This window comes from Mustela nigripes, chromosome 10 (assembly GCF_022355385.1).
Source record: "Mustela nigripes isolate SB6536 chromosome 10, MUSNIG.SB6536, whole genome shotgun sequence".
Taxonomy (NCBI): domain Eukaryota; kingdom Metazoa; phylum Chordata; class Mammalia; order Carnivora; family Mustelidae; genus Mustela; species Mustela nigripes.
In genome coordinates, this window is record NC_081566.1 from 3,850,658 (window position 1) to 3,875,146 (window position 24,489).

A 24,489-nucleotide genomic window follows, 5' to 3' on the forward strand; every position below is an offset into this window, starting at 1 on the left:
TTAAAAAAAAAAAAAAAAAAAAAAACCCAAATGCTCAATTCTTTTCTATACTAAAAAAAAAAAAAAAAAAAAAAATCCTCAAACAACAACAAAATAGCCTCAACAACACCATCACCTCCTTTGGTCCTGTGTCTATTCTGATTTTATCTGTCTTTCATCTTCCCATGGCTAGAGCTCTTTTCAGTCATCATCTCCATTTCTTACTTCCCTTTCACCTTTCAACCCAATGAACTCTGACTTCTCCCATCATCACAGCGCAGCTGGCCTAGCTGAAGAACTTCCGATGGCTGCATTGCACTTTCCACGTCCCTGTCTGTGTTGAATTTGACTCTCCCAACCACACTGTCCTTAAAATTCACCTTGCCTTTGGCTTCCATGACCTCATTGCTATAATTTCTCTGACATTCCTTTTCATGCTCTTTTCTGACCACTTCTAAATGTTTGTATTTCCCTGGATTCCACTGTGAGCCACTGCTATTTCACTCAAAGTTTTAACTGAACACACACACACACACACACACACGTGTGACTTACAAGTCTTCATCTCTAGTCCTAACATTGCCATTTTGCTTCAGAGGTCGGTCACTTCTATGTATATTTCCCAAGGGTACCTCACATTCAACATGGCTTTGGCTGAATTCATCATCGACTCCCCGACTTTCCAAGACTTGGTTCTTCTCTTCTTCTCTTCTATTCCTTCTGAGGTGGTAGCCCCAGGAGTTTCAGAATCATTCTAGAACAGCACAATATTCAGTAAAAATATAATGTAAACCACATACTTAATTTAAAATGTTCTGACAGCCACATTAAAAAAATGGAACAGTGAAACGATTACTAAAAATTGATTTTAATTTACCCCAATATATCCAACATAATATTACTATGATAAATCTGCAAACACTTAATGAAGTATTTTGCTTTTTTTTTTTTTTTTTTTGGTACTAACCTTTCAAAATCCAGATGGCATCTTAAACTCATTGAGTGTTTGAATTGAAACTACTCAGTAGGGCACAGTGACCCTGTGTGACTTGTGGCTCCTGTCCAGTGCAGTTCTTGAGTCTTTACCTCTAGTAATCTCTCTCTTATCCAGTTATTAGTTCTGTCGATTTAATCTCCTAGGTGTTTCTCCAGTAAGTATTTATTTTCATCCTTACTATATCATGGCTTTAGTTCACACCTCATTTCTCATTTGGGTTATTGCAGTAGCTTGCATAGTCTTGTTTCTCAGCCTTAGAGAGTGTGTAAAATCCACTAAAATAAAGGGAGACATAGTAGAACATTCTTATATGTATTTTTATCTAGAAAATAAAAAGTCAGATTTATTAATATTTAATATACATCTTGATGCCAGCACCCTTGCTCTGAGAAGTCAATAGTAAAATGTAAATATAAGCCATAAAATGTGTTTTTCCCACAAAATAAACATTTATTTTATCCTCATGCAGACTTCAGAAATTCTCTGTATGTTTCTATATGATGTACATAATTTAGTAACACAATAATCGTATATAACTTAAAAATAATTTCAAGTACACATGTAATTTTTATTTTAGTACTACTGGGAGGGGTGAGGTCACTAAAATTTGGGGTCTCATGAGCCCGGATCCACTCTGACTCTACTCCAGCTGCCTCCCCAACCTCAACTTCTTCATTCCCACCTCCCATTTTCTGTGCTTAGTGGGTCTTTCATATTTTGATTTTGTTTGTTGTTATTCATGTAGTTAAACAAATAGTTAAACAAACTACTTCTTGACCTAATTCTGTTTATCTTCTAGGCTCTTCTGAGCTATCATCTCTTCAAAGAAAGCCTATGACAACTTCCTGAATTGTGTCAAGTGTTTCTTGCCTGACATACATTTCTTATTACACTGTTAGATTGAAATTATATTTTTTCAGTTTTCCTCACAAAAATATAAGATTCCTGTAGTCAGGGATTATGGCATCATCGTGCTTTTTTCATCTTGACATATGACAGGTTCTTTAGAAATGTTCATCGAACTGCATTAATGGCTCTCCTTGTTGGCACCGGACTGCTCTACCAGAGAATTAGATGGTGACTTGCTCATTGTATTTATGGAGTAGCTGGGGGACATCCTTGTCTCCAAAGATACAGGATAAAATAACTATACTTTCATTTTAGTACTGTGATTAGTGTGCTATTTGTAAGAAGCTCATGGGGTCGATAACAGTGTTAGCGTGAAATGAACGTTCCACTTGCTTCTTACTAGAAATCGGAGGAGGTTACTTGCTCTAGCAGAGTGAAGTTTTGCTTGCAGGTGTGCTTGTAGGTGTGCCTGCAGTGGCCATCAAACTTCAGGGTGGGTGATGATCACCTTGGACGCTGTTTATAGGTTTCTGGGTTTCACATGTACATATTCTGATTCATTTGAACGGGTGATGGTCCAAGAATCTGAATTTTTAGAACAGACCACACTGATAATATAGCTGATAGAAACCACACGCCAAGAAGTGTGGTTTCCTTCTTTCTGAAGTAGAGAGGAAGAGGGCGGAGTAATTTGAACAACTGCAAGAACGGCCGTAGGGAGAGAGTGAGGTTCTACATGGAGGCCTACAGAAGTTACGGAGCATTGTAAAGGAGAGTGGACACCTGGGAAAAGTTGAAACAGGGAGTCCAGGGTGGCAGGGCCTGGGGATGTAGTAGTTTGTTTATCTTCTAGGCTCTTCTGAGGTATTTCTGAGGTATCTTCTAGGCTCTTCAAGAGCGTCTTGAAGATCAGTAAGACAACTTTGGCTTATTTCACAATTTTCCCTAGGATTGACGTTTCGTCTTCAACAGGGAAACTTACTATCAATATTTTATAAAAATCAAATTATTTGGGTATTTCCTCTTTATTTAGAATCTGACATGCATTAGTCATCCAGTAATTTTTTTTTTTTTTTAATTCAGGATCTCTAGGATATTGAGCACTTTAGGCACAGGATGATTTTTAGTATATAGGACAGTATACTCTAATTCTAAAGAGTATTTCAATTTGGGTGCTATGACAACAAACATTATCTAGCGTAGGGGAGAAGGTAGACTATGCCATGTGGAAAAATCGAATTTAGTTTTGCAACTAGGAGAAAAAAATAGATTTTCACTTAAATGCCATTGATAAATAATTTCTATCAAAGCTGTAATCCGAGTTATTAATGTTTTAACATTTAAAAGCAGTTTAAACATTTTCATGAAGATGCTGCATATCTGTTAGCACGATGAATAATAGCCAGAAGTAGACGGATAAATCTAGACCATAAAGAAGCTCCAAACATTTTACTTTTCACTCATTGTTTCAGCTTTTGCCCTCATCCAGTTTTACTCAGGGCTGTGAGCTGTTAAAAAGGAACTTAATTGGTTGACTTGAGTTTCTTCTTTTCACCATTTGGCGGCCAGCCTCTTGTGGAAATAATAACAAGATGCAAACGAGGCAAACAAATGGACCAGGGCACAGGAAGCCGAAGAGGCAGTGGGCATGGAGAGTTTATTATTGTTCATCCAATCAACTAAATGTGTCTTAATTATAGCAGCAAAATGCCATATATAGCCTCAGCACAAGCCTACCGGGGCCTCGTTTAATTCCTGTCCATTTCAGTTGTCTTGCTTCCATCATCCACTTAAGGGTCCAGATTTCCCTCTGGTGATCTGGTGGAAGATAAATTATCTTGAGTAGCTTAATAGAAGTTGGGCTTTGGGGAAACAGTATCATCCCTTACTGTGATTTATACCTTGTTTTTAATTTCACTTGGTGCAAGACCTGCGCTCTCCATTGGCTCATGGGAAACTAAGCATCTCTGCCAAACTGTGCTCTCTCACAGGTGATTCGCAAGGGCTGGCTAACCATCAGCAACATCGGCATCATGAAGGGAGGCTCTAAGGGGTACTGGTTCGTCCTTACTGCTGAGAGCTTGTCCTGGTACAAAGACGACGAGGTAAGTCACGGGGGATGGCAGGGTTTTCTTACTGAAGTGCTTCTCATTTCAAATTAATTGATATTGTTGTGATACACAATTTCAAGACATGAGTGGTTCTCTTTCAGTAAGACTTAGCTTGGGGTGTTTGTTTGAAGAAGGATTTTTTTTTTTTCTCATAGATGTTTAATTTTATAACATCCCCCTCAATTTTTTTTTAAATTTCTTTTGTATTGTCACATGCTTCTTCACCTGAAGACGTGGAGTTAGGACTTCGTTTTTGGAAATTTCCGTCTTTGTAATAATGGCGAGATACCAAGAGAGGGAAAGCAGTCTTCATTAAATAATGTGTTGAAAAGACCCAAGGATAGAGAGCATCTTAAGAATGAAAATAGCACTGATGCAAAGTTAATGAAGAATTTTGGGATTGTTGCTGTAATGTCTGTCTCAAATGGCAGACTTTTGAAAATGTCCAAATCATATAGTCCTCAAGTGAGTTTATACAAATGTTGTGTTCTTTGAAAATTTGACAGCTATGTGAAAGCAAGAATTATGATAATTCTGCTGTTCTGGTTCCTGTTAGATGTTAATAATTTGGGTGCTATGACTTACTACTCATTTCAATCTGATTGGTATAAAAGCACAAAAATTTGAATCCATCTTTGGGAGCCCTTAGAGTGCTATAAAATGATACTGCTTAATTTGGGAAATCATGGATGAAATTAACTGTGTTTTGGAAATTTTAATACCTCTGGTCTGACCTGAGTAGTTTTTGGTGCTTATAACATGGTATACAAACATCAGATAAGAATACCTCATGATCTCAAAGCTATTTACAGGTGAGATTGTCTCAGTTTTATTTGGCTCTAAAGGGCATGATTTTCAGAGTTAAAAATCCTTCCAACCCTGGCTTGACTATTTTCTTAGAAAGCACTACAAGTTGCCTTTGTCGGTTGTTCTAGTTACAGTTTCATGTCTTCTATAGGTATTTCTGTTTCCCAAGTGGTTGGTGCACAACAGAGTGTTAGATGATCAGTTGATGACTACCACATTTTCTTCAGTAAGAGAAATAAAATCTTACAGAAATGTCCAAAGAAGATTTCAATACAAATGCTTTTGAAAAATGTTTATGTCCTGTATTTCACTGACTTCCGTCAAATATGGACTTGGTCGTTGTGAGGGTCTGAGGATTAGCAATGGCTTCTTTTCCTGTGCTGGCTGCTCCGAAATCCCTGTCATTGTGTGGGAAGGTCCAGTGTTTAAACACCACAGCTTCAGGGGCTCTGAGATGCCTCCCTAGAGAGAAAATAAGTTCCTTCTTTCTGTGTTCATTTGCCTTAAGAGATCTTCTCTTAGATATAGGTCGTTTCCAAGGATTTCGAGGATCATTTCTGTATACTTAAATACATACTGGTTTGGGGGCCTTTATCAGCTATTCTACGGAAAGCAAAAGATTTTGTTGAGGATTCATAGTAATAATAGCTAGTGTTTTATATAAATTAATTAACTCAATCCACATTAGAACCCTAAGGATAAATGCTATCACGATCCCCATTTTTTCAGAGAAGTAAACTAAACAAACAAAAAAATAAGGTTCCCTTATTGCAGACTACTTGGTGTTTGTGAGGATAACTAACCTCCCAAGGTCACCTAGCTAGTTGGTAGTAAAGCAGAAATTCAAACTCAGGCCATCTGGCTCCAGAGCTTATGTCTTCAATCACAAGTGGAGGGAAGAATCCCAGAGATGCCGGAGTTGTCGAAGTTGGCCTCATCCCACAGAGGACTGAAGACAAGTTCCAGGCATTTCGTCATTATCTTTTTCTGGATATTAGTATCAGGGGCTCTGAAGACAATAGGATTAGCTGCTACTGTTAGAATATGGCTTTGGGGTTCTCTTGTAGGGCTGTGTGGGCCCTGAAAGAGGGCCACTAGAAGGCTCTCAATGCCCCCTATAGGGAAGGAAGGAGCCTTGAGAGCTTGGTGACCTTATGATCAATGGTTATCCCTTCCTGTCCTCTGTAAACTCAGGATGACTTTTTACAAAATCTCGGTGGCTACAGTGCCCTCATGAGCACTTGATTATAACAAATGGAAAATAAATGTGTGCGGTTATAATATTAACTGAGTGCTGGAGACCATTGTATTGACGTAGATGTGTAGAGGGTGTTTGGGCATGGGCAGGTTATTATAGGAATGACCCCTGAAATACAGTAGCGTGATTTAGAAGTTTAAGAGAGGGTTGTTTGCTTAGTTTAGACCATTTCAAGAAAAAAAATGACAAATTTGTTGTTCTGTGGAACTAACAAAGAGACTAATAAGATAATATCAGATATTAAGTGCTCTAAAAAAAAAATAAAATAGGGTGGTGACCTAGAAAGTGATGGGGGTGCAGGGCCCCTGGGTGACTTAGTGGGTTAAAGCCTCTGCCTTTGGCTCAGGTCATGATCTCAAGGTCCTGGGATTGAGCCCTGCATGGGGCTCTCTGCTCAGTGGGGAGCCTGCTTCCTCCTCCCACCCCCACCCCTGCCTGCTTCTCTGCCTATCTCTGTCAAATAAATAAATAAATAAATAAAATCTTTAAAAAAAAAAAAATGAAGTGATAGGGGAAGAATCTTTAGATTGGGTGTTTGGGGTAACAAACATCAGAGCAGAGGCTGGAATGATGATCTGGGTAGAAGATTTTGTTGAAGAACATTCCAGGTAGAGAGAACCATAGCATAAACAGCCCCCACCCCCTCCGCCACCGCCACCACCACCACCACCACCACCACCCAGGCCGAGAGTCAGCAAGCCTCCTGCCGCTGAAATGTGAGAGCATAGCGGAGAGAGGTAGGAGATAAAATCAGAGGTACCAGCGGGTGGGGACTTCTCAGGCTCCAGCCAATCATTTGGATTTTATTTCAAGGACGACTGAAAATCATTGGCTTATTCCAACAGGATGGGACATGACTGGATTTATGTTTTAGAAAGATCACTCTGGCTGCTGGGCTGGGCATGATGTGTGGGAAGGAACGGGTGTGTGGAAGGAGCGGAGTGGCAGGAGTAGAAGAGGGGGACGAGCCGTAGCGGTGGTCCAGATGAGAGAAGGTGGTGGCTCATCCTGGTGGCTTGCGAGGAGCTCTTAGTGCAGGTAGCAAACTGATGGGCCTCATACAGCCACACTGCAGCTGTTAGCTACTGTTCCTCATTAGAATGGTGCTCCAGAAACGGGCGAGGAAGTTCTCAAAATATTAATGTCTGACTCACAAATGACCCCTAGCTTCAAATTGTTTGTCGCTGGGGAAGAGCCCTTTTCCATTGGGGCCATCCGCATCCATTCCCACCTCATCATTCCTTGGCACCGTCACTGTCCTCCTCTGCTCCGCTCTGTTTCTCTTGCCAGAGTTCGCCACCACGGCAGACCACCTTTGAGCTTGCCGTCCAGTCGGGAGGGAGGGTACAGGACGGTTCCTCGCTTTCTGCTCGTGTTCAACCAACAGTAGTGTGGGCCGGGAGCAGAGGCCAGAGGGAGGACACGGGCAAGGGAGGTCAGGAAGAGACCTAGAAGGTGGGGCTCGGAAGTAGTGATGAGGCTCTGGCCCGTTGAATTTGTACCCTCGACTCCCATCTTTTAGCAGCAATGTTTTCAATGCTGCTGAGATTCCATAAAGGTCTTACTGCTATAGTTCAAGTACATGTGGCCGGACCATGCTTCTGTGGGTAACCTCAAAACCCCCCAATTTAGACTATTCCTTGGTGAAAATAAGCCTCAACTCTCACTCGGTGTTTAGAGGCAATTTGTAGTTAAATTAAGTGCTTGTCCTTTGTTCCCATGGTATCTGTCTAATACACACGTCAGCATCACCGTCCCTGGAAATACTGTTCCGGGATAATTTATCTTCGTCAAGCCAGTGCGACACAGTAAGTATCATTAAGCTAGTTGTATTTTCATTCATTTGTTCCGTGACAAATTTATCTGCGAATTTTCATAGAGGATTGTTGCATTTTTCTGTGTTCTGCCATCTTCCTTCTTTCTTGCGTAATTAGGTTGGTATGTTTCATTCTATTAACGGGCCACTGGATAGAGAGCATGCTCCATCATATGAATAGATACGATTTCGTGTAACTTATTAAGTCAGTAATAAATATAAATTACTTCCGAAATCTATCCGAGATTGAAGAACAATAGCTTGAACTGTTCTCCAGGATGACATTAGTTGAACAAAAGACCCTATAAATCGTACGCGTGGCACGGTGAACATGGCGAGCTCTGGGGGCGGGGGGACGTGGATTTGCTATGACAGATGCCAGTGTCGGAACAAGTCTGTCTTCTCTGGGCCTCACTTCTTTGCTTTTTACTTGTTGAATGGGGACCTTGGCTGACCAAATCCCCTCCAAGAGATAATCTAGGACTCTAAGAAATCATATATAAATAAGTGGTCTTATAAACTTTCAGGCGTCACATTTATATATTCATGGTTGCCACGGCAAGGAACAACTGTGCCCTCCCACTGAAAAGCCATTCTTTGACTCACACGTCTTTTAATTTCCAGTTTTTTGTCATTTCGTGTTGTGAGATCAAAGATCTGGTATCTGGGTGGATCTTGTTTTGTTTTGTTTTTTTTTAAACAGAGAATGGTAAAGGTCAGACTCTTTAAGAGGGAACTCAGATCCCATTCCTTCAGTGAGACTTGCCATGCTGCCTCCCCCTCTACTCGGGGTTCTCTTACCACCTCAGCCAAGAATTGGAGACTATAATACAAAAATGTGATTTTTGTATCATTTGTATCATGTTTATATCATGCAGTAGCATGATAACACTGTAATAATTTTAAGCTAGAGTTGGCATGACTGTAGTGTTAAGTCCCCAGCATTTTTCCTGCTTTCTCCCTATTCTGAACAGCTCTATCTAGCCCAGCCTTGAATTTTAGACAGATGTGTAAACCTTTAAGCATCTGTGCACTGCATTTCTTGAACCATTACTCTAAACAACGATAATGTTACCTGTAATGTTACTGATAAATGAGTTTAAAAGAGAAGTTTCCACCTGTGTCTCCGGCAGTGTTTTTTTCCATGCATGTTATCTTCAAAGAGTCTTTTTAATACAGAGTGGTTATAGGAGACATAATTAATCTATATGTTATCCTCTCCTATCATGTTGAAGATTGGGACTTTCTGTAACACAAAAAGAAATAAACTGTCTTCTTACAGGGTTAGACAGTTTATAACTAATCACCCACGGGGTTTGCCCCAATGTGGCTGACCTTCTGGATCATGGTTTAGTACCCGAGACTTGGAAATTCCCTGTACAAGCGGCCCTGAGCTCTTTTCTAGGGGGTTGATAGGCCTTTTCCTAGTTTCATTCTGCCCGTGTGTGTGCCCCAAGTCTAGGATGATCTCTTTATGGGGGCGAGGACAGTTTGGACACGCGAGCTTGTGCATATGTTCCCTTGCATTTGATGGATGATCTTACAGATCCTTTGATTTCTATCAAAATAATAACATAAGGATATTTTTTAGTACTTCACTAAGGATTTGAGGAAGCAATACAGCCATTCAAACAACCTCAAATAGAATATTCCATACGCTCCACACAGTGGTTTTATCCACGGACACCCCGCTCGGTTGGGTGAGTCAGCAGCGGCTCTAGCCTGGCGCCGGCCCAGCCCACAGACAATACGTCAGCTTCTCTTTCTCTCTCCCCTCCTGTTTCTTCCCTCAATGCTGTTAATCTGGATGGCACCAGACTCGAGGTTCTTCTCCCTCAGTTTACCCACCACTCAGCTCTTCTCAGCATCTAGCCCTACCTTGGCTCCCGCCTCCCTTTTGCGCACTCCAGCTGGCCAAAGTGCTCAGCCAAACCAGACGGACTCCGGCCAGCCTCGCGCTCCCTAGTTCGACCGTCCCCGTGGCCGTCACTAGAATTTCCCGCGTCCTGAAGGCCAGCTTTCTGTCCGGACGGTAACCTTGGTGATGATCATTGTCATCATAAAAGTGAACATTTGTTAGTACTTGTAGTTTCCCAGGCCCTGAGCGAAGTGTTTTATTGACATTCCCCATTTTAGAGATGAAGACTGGGGCTCCGAGAGAAGAATCCAGGCGCTGCTCAGCGCTGCTGCTGTGCTCTTAACTGACCGGACATTTCCCAACAGCGTTTTCTGAACAACCACATAGCGGACACTCCCCTAGGCACTAAGGATAAAGCAGTTAGCAAGGAACTCATGGTACCTGCCCTCATGAAGGATATTTACGCATAAAGAAATGGGACAAAACAAGCAGGAAAAGCGCTCAGGTGCAGATTCCAGGCTTTGAAGAGAATAAATCCAGGGACGCGTTTGAGTTGCAGAGCACCTGGGACGCGGGTCACAGCCTGGGCGGGACTTGGAGTTGGGTGGTCAGAGGCTCATGTTAATGTCTTGAGGCAAGACTGAGCCTAATGAGTTGAGTTGAAGAAACTGAATGAAGGCCAAAGAGAGCACAGAGAGAAAAAAGCTCCTTAAAGATCAAGGATTTTGACCTTACGAATGATGAGACGCCTTGGAAGTTTTTAAGCTGGAAAGTCACATAATATCTGAATTTTTTCCCCAGATCCTTTGGGTTGCCTTGTAAAGAAGGGATTGAGGTGGGGAGTGGGTAGGAAGGTCTGGCCATGGACTGTGGAAGACATAACAATAGCTTGGGTTGGGTGGGTTGAGGGAAATAGAAGTGGGTGGATTTAAGAGGTTATTTCAGGTGGTGAAAATTGACAACTCATCAACGTAATAAGTAGAGACGGAGTGTTCCTGCTTCATCGTAAGCCTCTTGAGACCAGGAGCCATGGATGTATTTGTTGTTCTACCGCCATCGAACATGGCATTTGCAGGATAAATATTGGTTGAATGGAGATGTGATTGAGCAAGTAAATAGATGCAACCTAATATTTCCTGATGTCCTGTTGCCTCCGGAACCTAAGCCAAATTATTTCATTATATTGTAGACTTATAATTTGAGGTAGATTGTCTTAAAATTTTCTTAATTTTCGTTACTGAAGGTTAACGGTTTTACATTTTTTTCCTCTTGTACTGAAGATCACTGAAGCAGAAAATAAATTTCCTAATGTTATTTTAATACACTCTAAATACCTTTTGTACAATTCTTAGGATTTAGAAAAGGGCCAGGTATAGAATTAAAACAGAAACTATCATTTCAAAAAGGGCTTAGAGCTTATATAGTTCTACATTAATACTTTAAATCAGATCTGGAATAAAAGGATGGCTTTTATTTAAAATATGTATAAAACATGAATTTTAGAAGAATAGGATATTCTGATAAAGGGAGAAAAAAAGCCTTATTTTTCTTAATATCAATGAGAAATGTGTGAATGATGGTTAAAAATCACTGAAGGGGATTGCTGTATGGTAGCACACAGCCAATATTTATTCTATTTAAATCAACATGAAGATCAGAATCATTATGGAATACTTACCTACAGGCAAGAAGCATAATGTAACAGAAATGCTCCCAATGAAAATGTACTAACCTTAGACTATTGAAGAAAATCCGAAGTCTGCGTTGAAAGAAGGACATTCCTTGGACTCTTAAGACATTCCAGGCCTCATTTTTGTGGGTCGAAGTATTTGGATAGCTCGATAAGGAGATTATATAATCCCCTTATAGGGATGTTTACGTAGTACTGTTTTTATTAGGTAGCTGTGACAGATGACAAATGTTAACTTAAGTCCTAGAAAACAAAATGGCAGCCATCCCCCTGAATGGCCAAAGCTGTGGGACCAAGACGTCCTAGAAATCGTCAGCTCTTTCCAGTTTCACTTATACTTTCCTGAGTCTGCCTGTTCCCTGCTCAGTCCCTGTGTTCCCTGTGATGAGGCGCTTGTGAACACTATTTAGTCTCCCCGTGAGTCGTTTTAGTCAGCCAAACTTAGATGTTTTTTTGCCAAACAAAGAAGTCCCAATAAATATTGAACTTGAAAACGTTTATGTTACTTAAAATTCTTCATGACTGTAGTTGTGTTTTTTCACATGCGTAAGATATGTTACGCTTTTTAATGTAGGACTATTTCATACAAACATTTCCACATTTTGGTGTTATCCAAAGACTTACAACTTTGACAAATATGTGCAACAATCCATAGTGGCAAAAACTATTTCAAATTTATGAAAAATACTCAATAGGCTCAAACCCACTCCCCTAAAAGTATTTTTTTGTCCCACTCAAAAGTTTATTCTGGAAAAACAATATTATTCTTTACCAGAAGAGCAAAATTTTAAAATGTGCTTCATTTAATGAACTTAAATATGTATAATATTCCTCCAGGCATTTTTTGAAAGTGAAGTGTAAAAAAGGTAAAACTAAAATGTTAACCTCACATTTTACGGGAGCACTATTTGAAGTGGTTTTTCCTGGAGTGGCTCTCTTAAGGGTGACTCTGCTGGCTTCGATTTCCCTTTGGAGTCTGCTGGGGTAGAACAGTCTTTACATTCTGACCTGCTATCATGTCACCCAGAAGGGTCTCAGGTACTGGGCTGGGTCTGCCTCGCAGGGTCCAGTAGAACAATCCAGATGTGGACTTCTGTTGACAGTTGCTGCGGGTTATAGAAAACATTTAACACTGGGCGGTACTATGTAAATATTTCAGGAGACATTTTTGTATCACCTTCCTGTTTATATTTTATGTTTTCTGAACTATTGTTTAGTACTCTCTTTGCCAGTCATGGGACTTTCATTTAAGGGAAGAAACTTCAGTGTGTTTTTCAGAAGTATATTTTTGCAGAGGCCCGATTTCCTAAGGCCAGATCGTTAAATGCAAGAATTTAGCCTTAATTATATTTTTACTTCGCGGTTGTGCCCAATCTTTTTCCTTTTTTTTTTTTTTTTTTTTTAAGAAACTATAGTGTCAGGTCTAGTAAAATAGCCCCAAATCCTAGAAATCTTTAACCTCGTAGGATTTTTAGCCTTAAGACTAAACCTTTCATTTTAAAAATGATCTGAATAAAAATAGGTTTTTTTAGTCCAAACTATATATTTGAAATATTTAATTAAGTTTTGAAGAAACCAGAAAATTTTAATGTAGTCTTGTGCTACATTTTTGAAGGTTCAACCACAATCTCAAGAAGAAGAAATTAATTTTAAATACTGAAGTTAAAACATTTTAGTGAACCAAATCAAAGTTGACAGTTTTCTAATTTGATCTCTCACCTTTTTTACCCATCAGTGTGTAAGCGTTCATATACACAAGCTAGCTCTGATAATTTCTCCCCCGTTCACAGTGTATAAACTGAGGCTTTGACACTTCCTCAAGAGATATGGTAAAGTGCACATTGCGTTACCATCGACCGCTTTCCTTGCTCTTTTTGAAAATAATCACATTCCCCAAACATTTCAAGAGTTTCAAGGTTTACAGGGAATGGGAGCATGTATTCCAAGTGAATGCATTGGCCTGGTAATATCACCTTTAGAACTGTAGTGTCATCTCTTCTTAATTAAACAGTGACAAAGTAGTAAGTCTTTGTGTATCAGTAAGTCTTTGTGTACACTTGGGACTATCGAAGCTTCAATTCCAATTTACTGTATATCAATAGAGGAGAAGCCACTATTCTAACACATATGAACATTGTGTTCAAAATCCTCTTTTCACTATGTTTTACCCAGACCCAAACTGGTAGAGTTTATTAAAACACATGATCCCCTGGAACATTATCTCTTGCCTTATTTTCTTGTCTCCCTCTCTCTTAAAAAATCATGAGCTAGAAAACCAAACTTAGTTTTTGCAGTAGAACTATTAGAATCATTTCTTCTCTGTCAAGCGTAGGACTGAAGTTATATTGTTTTGTTGTATTGTTTACAGGGTGCTGCAAAGCTGTGTACAATTAATGTCAAGGGTAGTAATTTACTGACAACACTTAGGCAAAGAGAACATTTTCAGAAATGGGTTTTATTATATTTCATCGGCACCACTCACTTTACTTTTGGTGGGTTTCAATATTTGAGTCAAAATATAGTAATAAAATAGTACATACGAATTAAGTATTCATCCAACAGATCCGACCCCCAGGCCCCCACACCCCTCACTCTGGCCACAGCTCTTGGTGTGGATGCTGCGGCGTGAGGGCTGCTCGTGCTCAGTGGCTGCTGGTCACTCAGGCTGGGTTGTCGTGTGACTGCCTGTCTGTGCCTGCTGTACAGGTGAGCGCATGTTCTGCACAGCAAGTGTAGACAGGCAGACACATGGCAACTCCGTCCAGCCAGGCCCTTGGCTCCTTCGGGTTTCCTCTGCTCATGGGCAGACACAATCAGTCTGTTTTCCAGATTTGGTGATTTGGGAGGGTGAGGGGGAAAGGGAGAGAAACACACAATAGAATTAAACATTACGACATTATGGAACTAAAACAAGTGAGACTTTTGACTTTATTCAGAAAGTACACTTTTACATCGGTTCCAAATGTGCTAACATGGAGAATGGTCGTAACTGAAAACTCACATTGAAATTTTAAGGAAAAAAACAAAAGAAAACAGGAAAAAAAAAGATTAAACACAAGATTTATTCTTAAATCCAATTCGTAGTAGTATTACTGGCCCCACATGCAGTCAGAGTTCAGAGTAATTGAACCAGATGTTTTTCCTCTTCACAAAAACTGCATATTTTAATACTGAAGTTAAAGATAAAGACTGTGTTTATACATGTTTCTTGTGGTAGATAAGTGCCATAGCCCTGCCCATGAAAAAGAAACTTGTCATTGACATGGAAACGGCAGCCATTTTCAAAATAATCAATGAGCCCAATGTCTTTGGCAGTTCAACCAGCCAACTTTGGTATCAGATGCTTTGCTAGTGGGATTTTTACAAGGGGGTGGATTTTTGCCAATACGTCATAAAACAGCGAGAACGTATTTAAATTTCTCACGTTCTATTTAATGCAAAGTTTTTAGTTATGGGTGTGAAAACCAAAATAAGAAGCAGTTGTGAGCTTACTCGCTCCTCTTCTTAATTAATTATAGCGCCATACCAGGCATCAAAAGGGTATAAACTAAAAAGTTGTTTCCCACAGTGCTGTTCAGAATGTGTTTTGGACATTGGTAGTACCACACAGTTGCAGAATAGTTTCTTAAACATAGGAAAGGAAACCTCATTTGATATCCAGAGAGTAAAACCAGACCCCTTGGAAAATTTTCTTATAATTTATGTAAGAAAGAGTTACTGGTGTTAAAAACACAGATAGAAAATGTAATTCTGGTAGCTCAAGGATAATCCTACTGGCTATTTTAGTATAAATGATCAATTCACATTCATAGAGGTATTTAATAAATTCCCTTGCCCTTTAAAAAACAAAACATTTAGATAGTCAAAATTCCAGTAAGTGGGATTTCTTCAAAAATAAAACAAAACCTTATTGTCCAAGGAGTGTGGAGTTTGGGACTTTTTCCAAAGAATTTTGAAGAAAACACGTCGTTATTTCCCTTTAACTGTAAAATTCTGAGAAAATAGCAAACACACTTTATGGAGAGGAAAATGTTTTGAAAGGCTGAAAAAAATGCAGTTTTCTACACGTCTGAACTTTTATGCATTGATTAGATATGGTACAGTTTCAACAAAGAGCTGATAAGAGCAATTTTCCATTTATTTGATTTCAAGAAAATAAATGTCTGATTCTGTTTCTGGTCATCATTCTGAGTAGAGAACTTTCTTTTTTTTTTTTTTTGTCCTAACAGAATCAAAAACATCAGTAAACTTGGCTGCTATTTAGATAATTACAAGGTCAGAGTATGCAAAAACAAATACCTTACGAAAGTATTTTGGTATTGGTACTGCATACAGTGTAACAGAAGATATTTAGAGTGATTCACTTACAAAGAGTATATTGGTGGAAATTAAAAATTACTGGGATTCTGTATAGCTTTCCCTCTCTCTCCCATAAATAATCTGATCCCGTTAACTCTGCTCAATTAAGGGAATGATGCATGCGACCTGAAAATAGAAAGAAATATTTGTGAGTTTATATGCTATATTTTAATATGAAACAGTTCTAGTAAATCAAGATGACCCCAAAATATTTGAGCCTGAAAATCCATAGCCTTTTTTCAGGGAGAAGAAAATCTTGCTGAAAAATGACTGCTCTATTCATACAACTTTTGGAAAATTTTTTTCTAATGGCTTTTTAAACTACAGTTATAGTTGTGAAATATACATACTTCATAGTTATGTTGAACCTGCCCTCAATCTTGTTAAAAAGACAGAAGGCTGAAAAAAACATTCAAGACTCTTTTTCCGTCTCCCAACTAGAGTGAATATCAATTCATTATCACTTAAAATACTAGCTAAAATATAAAAGAGCTATTTCTGTTATCACACCATGTAATTTTTGATGTGATTATTATACCTTATTTTCTCTAGTCTTTTATTTATTATCTTAAGGAAAAAATACAAGGAAAGAATTATCTTCTAAATCCTTTACAGCAAAATTAAACCAAAACAACTTCAGGAAACTGGCTGTCACGATAGGTCAGGATATTCAAAATGAAGATTTAATTATTTTCCTTAATTTACTTCATTAAAACTGATAAAGCTTTTAAAAAGAGACCTTCAAAACCTTTCCAAACTTTACATAGTTTACAGCACACTAAGGTGAAAAGATAGAAGAAAGATAGAAGAAACCAAGTAAGGAATTTTCTGTCTTCCCTGAAGATTCCTCATTTCAGGTTGGAGCCTGACCCTCTGGTTATTTTAAGTTGGGGTTTCTGAGTGATGCCCCCTTAGTTAATATTTGGACATTATTGTGATGGGTGAGATACTCTCCTTAGAAAAGAGGAAAATGGATTGTTTTTAGGGAGCAGAGCTCTTACAGAGTAATTGGAAGTTTGGGCTTCTCTTTTAGTAAGGATGGACGCTGGTGGGGAAGTGAACTGTTTCACATTTTCAAGTTGTATTTTCCTCTTATTTCCTTAAAAAAAAAAAAAAGGAAAAATTCTTTCATTAGAAGCTTTACGCCTCAGCTTTTTCTCACGGCGTGAAAAGCTTGGGTGGTCTATAAGGCGAGAGGTGGGGGGAGACAGTATATTTTGGTCTTTTAAAAACATAAACACCATTATCTGGGCCGAGAGACAGAAATGCCAAGCCGGAAGGACGTTAACCTATTGACTAACTGCAGGAAAGTGATCAGTGTGAAACTTTGTCCCACTGTAAACAATGTGATTTCTTTGATTTTGAGATCTGTGGCTTAAAAAAGGGAATGGGGTTTGAAAAATGTTTTATATCAATCCTCATCCAATTAAGAATTGATGGTGTTGAGGCTGAGGCCCTAAATTTCCTTTCTCTTGGATGCCAGAAAAAGTTTTGCTTTTATCTTTGTACTTAGCCTACTTCACCAGTCATCTACGCACTAAAATGAAAAATAACTACTGAGCTTCTATGAAATGCAATTTGGACAGGCCCTGCAAGCATTGTTCTCTTTCTGACGATGTACAATATTTAATTTTAATACTTACGATCATATCCAAGGGTAATTTGAGTTGAAGATGTCACTGTTGTTAGTTTCCTCTGGAATAGATCCCATGACCTCTAAAATATTTGTATATCTCCTTATAAAGTAATATCAAAATAAAGTTAAACATTGCTCTAATTACCCTGGAAAGAGAGCAGGTTATTTTACGATACATGTGTATTCATGCTGGGGTATAGCCCAGCGTATGAATGGCCATCCTATCCTGCCTTCAGTCCACAGGGCTTTATAAAGTGAGCTTTTACTTTTGAGCCTGAATTTAGCCCATCCGATTTAAAAGTAAGTAGGATTTCTTTTCATTATTTAAAAGTTTGCATCAAAATGGCTTGTCGGGACTCCACCGAACACTTGTAGGCACCCCTAGGCTAACCCTCTACAAATCAATTCTTAAGGTTCCCATTCCTGTACTTATGCCAAGGACACCATCGGGTCCCCTCTATCTCCAGACTAAAATTCGTCCTGAGGGAGAGAATTGGTGGGTGAGCAGTGATAGTTTCTTACAATCAGAAAGGCCATTTAATGTAAAGAAAGACATTTAAATTAAATATACATGAAAGGAAAGCAAGTTGTGAAATTCTGTCATTTATAGTTTAAAAAAAATTTTTCGGAAAACTTTAAACATTGCCAAAGTCTTTTATAGCTACATTTCTTCTTTAGTAAGTGCATCAACTAGTAAAAATGTATTTCTTGAGAAAATAAGCTTCTGTAATTACCTCATAGTTTGTTTGTTTGTTTTCAGTTTCCTTGTGTAAGAGGAACTATGGATATTTTAAATATCTCTTGTTCTATTAAAAATAATTAATATGCAGGCTTCCAGATCACAACAGAAAAAACAAAGGATGGCTTTATCATATCATTTAAGTGGAGAAGTGGAGAAGATGACTAAATAGATATCCTTGCTTTTTTTCAAATAAAAAGTATGAATAGAAGAGATAACCTATATGTTCTTTATACCAGTTTGGGGATGATCAAAAGGGTAGTTTAAAAAGTAAATCGTTTTCACGAAAGATAACTTGGGGAAACTTTTTTGTCATAAAATGTTTCACAAAACAGAACTTGTTACAATTTTTAGATTGTTACAAAATGTACCATTTAGAAAAGGATTTGTTCAGGAACTGCTGTAATTTTAAGGAATTTAAAGGAGGACAAAAGAGAGCTCTTCATTTTTTCGTAAAAGCTATAGAACAGATGTTTTCATTATATAAAATAGTTATATAAAATGGAGGTTGAGGGAATTAGGGGTGAGGCAGTAACATTCTTCCAGAACTTTCTTTAGGAGGCCCACCTTTACAGAGCAGCATGGATCACGTTGCAACCAGACTTCCTCTGTTCTTCTCGCTATTGGGATTTCATTCAGCTTGAGGGATTTCCTCCCTCCCACCTTCTCCCCACCCCCCTTCACCTCCAGGACAGCTGGAAACGGACCAAAGAAAACTGTGCCTTTGTTTACAAATTCCTTTTTTATCAGCGGGTTTCTAGACAAAGTGCCTTATCATTTTAAATGCTCCGTGGAAATAGCAGCATCGTAAAATAGCAGCGGCATGAGGGCTCCGCTGACCAGCAATTATCAACCATTTTCAGATTAAAAAAAAATAAAACTGTACCACAGAGATACGTAGTGGGGTATCTGTAGACAGAGGTGTCTGCTATTCTCCGACTTAATCAGTTGCTGACTCACTAAGTTCTGGGTTGGCGCTCTTTCTGGGTCAGTCCCGTCTGCCTCGTCTGGTGGGCAAAACCTTGGCAGCCTCTACTTTTATTGTTAGATACTACTATTCCTGGTATTTATAGTATGTAAGTAAATTTTCCCAAAAAGCACTGTTCGGATAGCATTTTACAAATAGCAGATAGTCTTTACTTGGAGGCAAAATGGATTCAATCCTGGGATGTTAAAATTTCTATTGTAGCCCTTACTCAGATAAGTTTTTAGGCCCTTGGATTATTAAGTTCAACAATTAAAAACCAGCCTCATTAAATTACTCTGAAGTGTTTCGAGTGTTTTCATGTTTCGGTTGGAAGTGGGAAAATCTTTGAACTTAAGGAAATACTTGACGTATGAGTCTTCAGAAATCAAATAGCATACAATAAATCGCTCTGTACCCCAGGCTGCTCCTCCCTCGAGGGTGGCCGCGCTGCTCCCCACCACACGGAGCCCTCCGTTTCCCTCGCAGGCCCTTGGCTCCCCACCTCGGCTCTCCTGGGCACAGACCAGGTGAGCACTCAAGAAGGCCTTACCCACAGGTCTTCTTTCGAGCGGTCCTTTCTCAGCAGTGTCCCTGAGGGCTTCTGGGTCCCTAGTGTGCAAAACCTGTGAAGAAAAACACTGGGCGTGAGATTTGAAAAAGCAGACAAAAGTCTTCTCCTTGGAAACAGCCACTTTGGTCCCCGGACGTCCACAGCGTTGCTCTCCCTTGCCCAGTCTAACCAATGTGCAGACTACTGTACAACGGCATTGTCCTGAACAGGTAGTCTGAACACTGGGGCGACGGAGCAGGATCTCCAGAAGCTTCCATCTATGCACTTAAAATCCTCTCCCGGTCTTTGGGAAAAGCCTCCCTTCCTGCGCCAGGGGTAGCTTTCGGCTCTCCCCCCAGAATTCTGCTGCACTGACTGAGACACACTCAAGGGCTGTGATTTCCAGTCTTGACGTGGCACATTTGCTGCAGACTGGGGAACTGGCAATGAATTTAGGACCAGGAAAAGGGGGAGGGCTGGGCTGGAGAGTCCATATATGGGATGATGTCACCCTGGGGAGGTTTGGGTATGCGCGGTGCCGCTGGAGAGACCGCTAGGATCGCCTGCTCTCAGACATGGGTCTGTGCGTAAAATGGTACCAGATGTTTTAGTGTAATGTTAAGCAGTCATTTCATCTTCAGGCCAGATTTTTTTCCTCAACTGGGCAGGAAGTGGGCCTCAGTATGGAAAAGCTGTAAAAAAAAAAAAAAAAAAAGAAAGAAAGAAAGAAAAGAAAAGAAAGAAAAGAGTCGAGATGTACAGTTCTGCTGTGGCCAACTGAAAGTGAGTTAGTGTAGAAGTACAATACAAATCTGCTGTCTGGTCCAGGCTAGAAAAGTAATTTGAAGATAGAGGGTAGATTTAAAAAAAAGAAAGAAAGAAAGAAAGTAAACAAAAAGTTGAACACTGGAAGTCAGGGCTCATTTGCCAACTCTTTGGAGCTTTCCTGTGGTACTTTATTTTCTGGTATTTCACTCGTCAAAAAGGGCAGATAAGTTCTTTTTTTTTTTTTTTTCCTGTCTCTTTCCCTCCTCCTCCTCGTCTGTTGGATCTGTCAGCGGCTTGCAGGCTGCTCTAGACTTGAACAGTAATTATAGCAACTTCCTGAAAGTGAAGCCCCCATGAAAAGTCTGGAGAAATGTTCTTTGTCATGGCCTCTACATGAGTAATTAGTTCCACATGTGGCCTTCCTCGTTTCCCTCAGCGATGCTGGCTGGCTCCCCGAGTGCCGTGCTGTATGGCTTGACCTAAAGAAACTTTCAAGTTTCTTTAGTTTCTTGCACTACGAAATCCCGACTTCAGTCTTCTAACAAATTGCCTCTGGTCGATCTGTGCTCTTAGGTACAGCACTCTTCTTCACTGGGAATTCTTGATTCTGTGTGAAGATTTTATTTTATTTTAATGGAATGCCACTGCTTAAGTTTTTATCTCGAGTTAACGAAATCTGTTGAGATTTGCCAAGTACTGCTTGACCAGAGGTTAGAACATACCAGCCCACTGGCATCTCCTCAACTTCTCCCATTGTTGCTGTTTTCAATTATATACGCTGTTGAAGATTCTGGGTAGACGGCCCTGCGACTGCCCCCCCCCTCCACAGAATTCTGATTAAAGTTCGAGTTACCTCAAACAAGAGCTTGATGAATTGCCCTTCCAGAGATCAAAATGTGAGAAAATTCCTAGGTAGCTTCCAAATATCATTTGAGTAGCCAAACTATGAAACTCAGTAATCTTTAAAGAATTACAGCTAAAGCGGTTCATTTCTACTGGCCTTATGCGATACTTATTAGAAGCAGAAAAAATCTACCTCTTTTAAATATATTGGGTTGAATATTTCCAAAAGCTTCGAGTGAGAGCCATCTTAAAGCCTTCACGTACCATGAAATGTCTTCTCTTGAATTAACATATACCACTAATGGAATCCAAAGTTGTGACAAGTCCTGGTCACCTTGGTAGGAAGATTAAGTAAGATAAAAATGAATTATCCAGTAATTCAGGGTGGAACAAAGAGATTAGCACTGGGTACATCATTGATTGGGGGGGGGGGGTTAAAGCATCAGTGGAAATCAGAGGAGTTTCTTCCTATCACTGTGTTTCCACTTCCATACTTATGTCCATAGGGCCTATCCCGCAGTGCTTGAGCGAGCCCCGTATGCTCTCTCTCGCCTCCCCCTGCCCTATTACTGCTCCTATAATACTTGGAATAGACGAGTGTGACTACACACAATCTAATAGTCTTATTACCCATGAATACCAACTCTGTCCTTGCTCAGTGTCTATATGTTTATTCACAAATCATCCTAGAGGAGCCATGAGAGAGAGAGAGAGAGGCAGTAGTCAGCCAGGAATCCAGCATTCCAGGTGTGGGCTTGTTTCGGCCACAAATAGTGAAAGCCTTTCCCCTGCCCTCTTCTCTTCCCATCGATGGATGGGACGTGTCTTGGTAATTTTGGATAAGGCACGTGGAAGGTGGTTCTCATCAAACTGCTCCGCAATTTCTTCTTACTCACACATCTGTAGTTTCTCAAACGTAGGAGCGAACCTTCCTCAAAAAGGGACTTTTATGAGGTTTTCTCTAAGGAACTCAAATTCATAATTATCTTTACTGTTTTTGAAGAAGTTTAATTGCTTTTCTACAGAGTACAACTATACAGGTTTTGTTCTTAGCGTATGTGCTCGTCGCGTTGGGCATCTAGTTGACTAAAATGTTTTAGAGTTATCTTTCCTTCGAATAGTTCAACAAATATTCATTATTGCCTCCTCACATACTGATCCCGAAGCTAGGGACTGGGCATCTGAAGATTGAGAAGACAGGATTCCTGCCCTCAAAGGGCTCACACTTACTTAAAATGTTAAGAATTGTTAATGTTAAGAATGTTAAGAATTTATAATGTTAAGAGTTAATGCTTAATCTGTGATCAGATTCCCTCTACAAAATCTTCCATGCCTCTGTGGGAAGTCCTCGGTATTCATTTGTAAATGGCCTGAAGACCTTTTCTATGTCTGCAAAGTTATCCGTTAAATACCTGCCATGTGATGGGCTCTAGAAAGCACAGTGATGTGCCAACAAAGACTGGCCTTTGAGAACTAATGTTATTTAAGTTTTTTGCTTAAATAAGTTGGCTGTTTCAAAACATATTGACCAAAGTGATTGTTTGAATCAGTGGATAGTTTGGGGTGACTATAAAATTTGCTCTATTTTGAAATGTCATGGAAAGAAAACACTGTTTCAGTTGATTACCATTCCCAAGCTTGGCACATCTTTATACCTTTAGAAATACTCAAACTGAAACCGGGACCAAGTCTTGTTTCTTTGTACTCATGAAGGGACTGGGCTACTAGTGTTTACAGTAGAGTATCTTATGACACCTACATATGGTGTCACAGGTAATATGGATACAGCTTTAATTTTTTCGTTACAAAATTGGTGCATAGGTGTTGTTAAAGTCCAAACAATAGAAAGGATGTAAAGAAAAGTTGATCCTCTCCCCTGCCGACCTCCTAACCCTTTCTGCTCTCCCTGATCAGTGGTAACACTTTTGTGTGATTCTTTTTACCGTCTTCTCAGTGGCCATTTATAGCTTCTTTACAGAGTACAAAATCTCTCCACATACAGTGTATGAGTTTTGTATGATTTATGTGGCAGGTATCATCATTCCCATTTTACTGCTGGTGAAACTGAGGCTTGTAGTTAAGCATATTGCTTCGTGGAATTACAGTAAGTGGCAGAACTCGGGCTTGTTCTAACGCAGACACCTGTACCCTGAAGCATATTGTCCTCTCACAGAGACCCTCTCCGCTACAGGGTTCTTACAGCACTTCTATTCTCTGTTATTCATTCGCTAATTATCCGCTGTCCTCTTAGTTCTCTACTGCAGTGTTACCAAGTGTTGCACGTATGTGGATTTTTCCCCAAATAGAATATAAGCTACCTGAGGGCAGGGATGCTGTCTGTACACTTTATTGGCCTGTGGCAGGTCATTTAGTATTTGGTCAAAGAATGATAAAAGCTACATAGTACGCATGCACTTTCTGATCAAGCCTTTATCATGACAATGATGCAAGAATTAAAACTACCTTATTTTTTAATCTCAAGTGGGAAACATGGATGTAGGTGTCCTCCAGTTGTGTGTCAGCCTGCACTACTGATTTAGAAATAAAGGTGAACTTTTGGGCCCGCCATATTTCCTTGGTTATTTTTGGCCTTGTAATCTTCTGGAAGCATCCTGGTAGCTACCGGTCCCATAATCTGGTGTGAAAAGCAGGATCTAACCAAGTTGTGGCATTTCCTTTCTTGTTGTTTTCTCATTCCCACTTTGTATTTGCGATAAAAATCTAGTTGATCCCAGTTCATTGCAAATTAGGAAAGATGCCCCCACTTCGTTCGGCTTCATGTTGTGCGGGTTGGCACTTTTTTTTTTTTAAATTGGAAGCAATGTAATCCCCTAATCACCAGCATTTCCTATTTTGGGGGGCCCAGAAGGACTGGGAGATTTGTTGTAGCAAACGCTTTCCTGCCCTTCCCTGACTTCAGATGGCCGCCTTCGGACCTCTGCAGTGCGGTTCCCTCTCAGGCAGAGAGGCCACGTCAGAGGCTATAAAATGGAGGAGAAATAGGCCAGAAGAATCCACAGATTTTCCTTCAGCAACTGAAAAAGAAGTTGAATTAGAACAGCTATAAATCATAAATTTACTGCAATTGGGTTTTCAGCCTTTGAAATGCTTATAAGACGCGAAGACTGTGAGAGAGTTGATTTTAAAACGTACATTTACTAATGCACGTTTTGTTTTGCCAGTCTGTAGACTTTCCATTGCTGAGTCTGTTTATTTAGAAATCAGCCCCTAACCAAAAGCAGTATATATTTTATGAACATTC

At 39.7% G+C, this 24,489-nt stretch overlaps 1 protein-coding gene and 1 long non-coding RNA gene across 5 annotated transcripts in view; one reads left to right on the forward strand and one right to left on the reverse strand.

Moving 5' to 3' along the window:
- Positions 1-24,489, forward strand: part of DNM3 (dynamin 3) — a 540,277-nt gene that overhangs the window by 286,830 nt on the left and 228,958 nt on the right. For all 4 annotated transcript variants that reach the window (XM_059412463.1, XM_059412464.1, XM_059412462.1 and 1 more), the window contains exon 14: positions 3,817-3,930. In XM_059412463.1, coding sequence (XP_059268446.1) covers positions 3,817-3,930 — 114 coding nt within the window. The remainder of the gene's footprint in view (positions 1-3,816; positions 3,931-24,489) is intronic.
- On the reverse strand, positions 15,566-17,615 carry LOC132026043 (uncharacterized). The gene is made up of 2 exons (XR_009406744.1): positions 17,368-17,615; positions 15,566-15,850 (listed from the first exon to the last, which is right to left on the reverse strand). It is a non-coding gene; the product is annotated as an uncharacterized LOC132026043 (long non-coding RNA).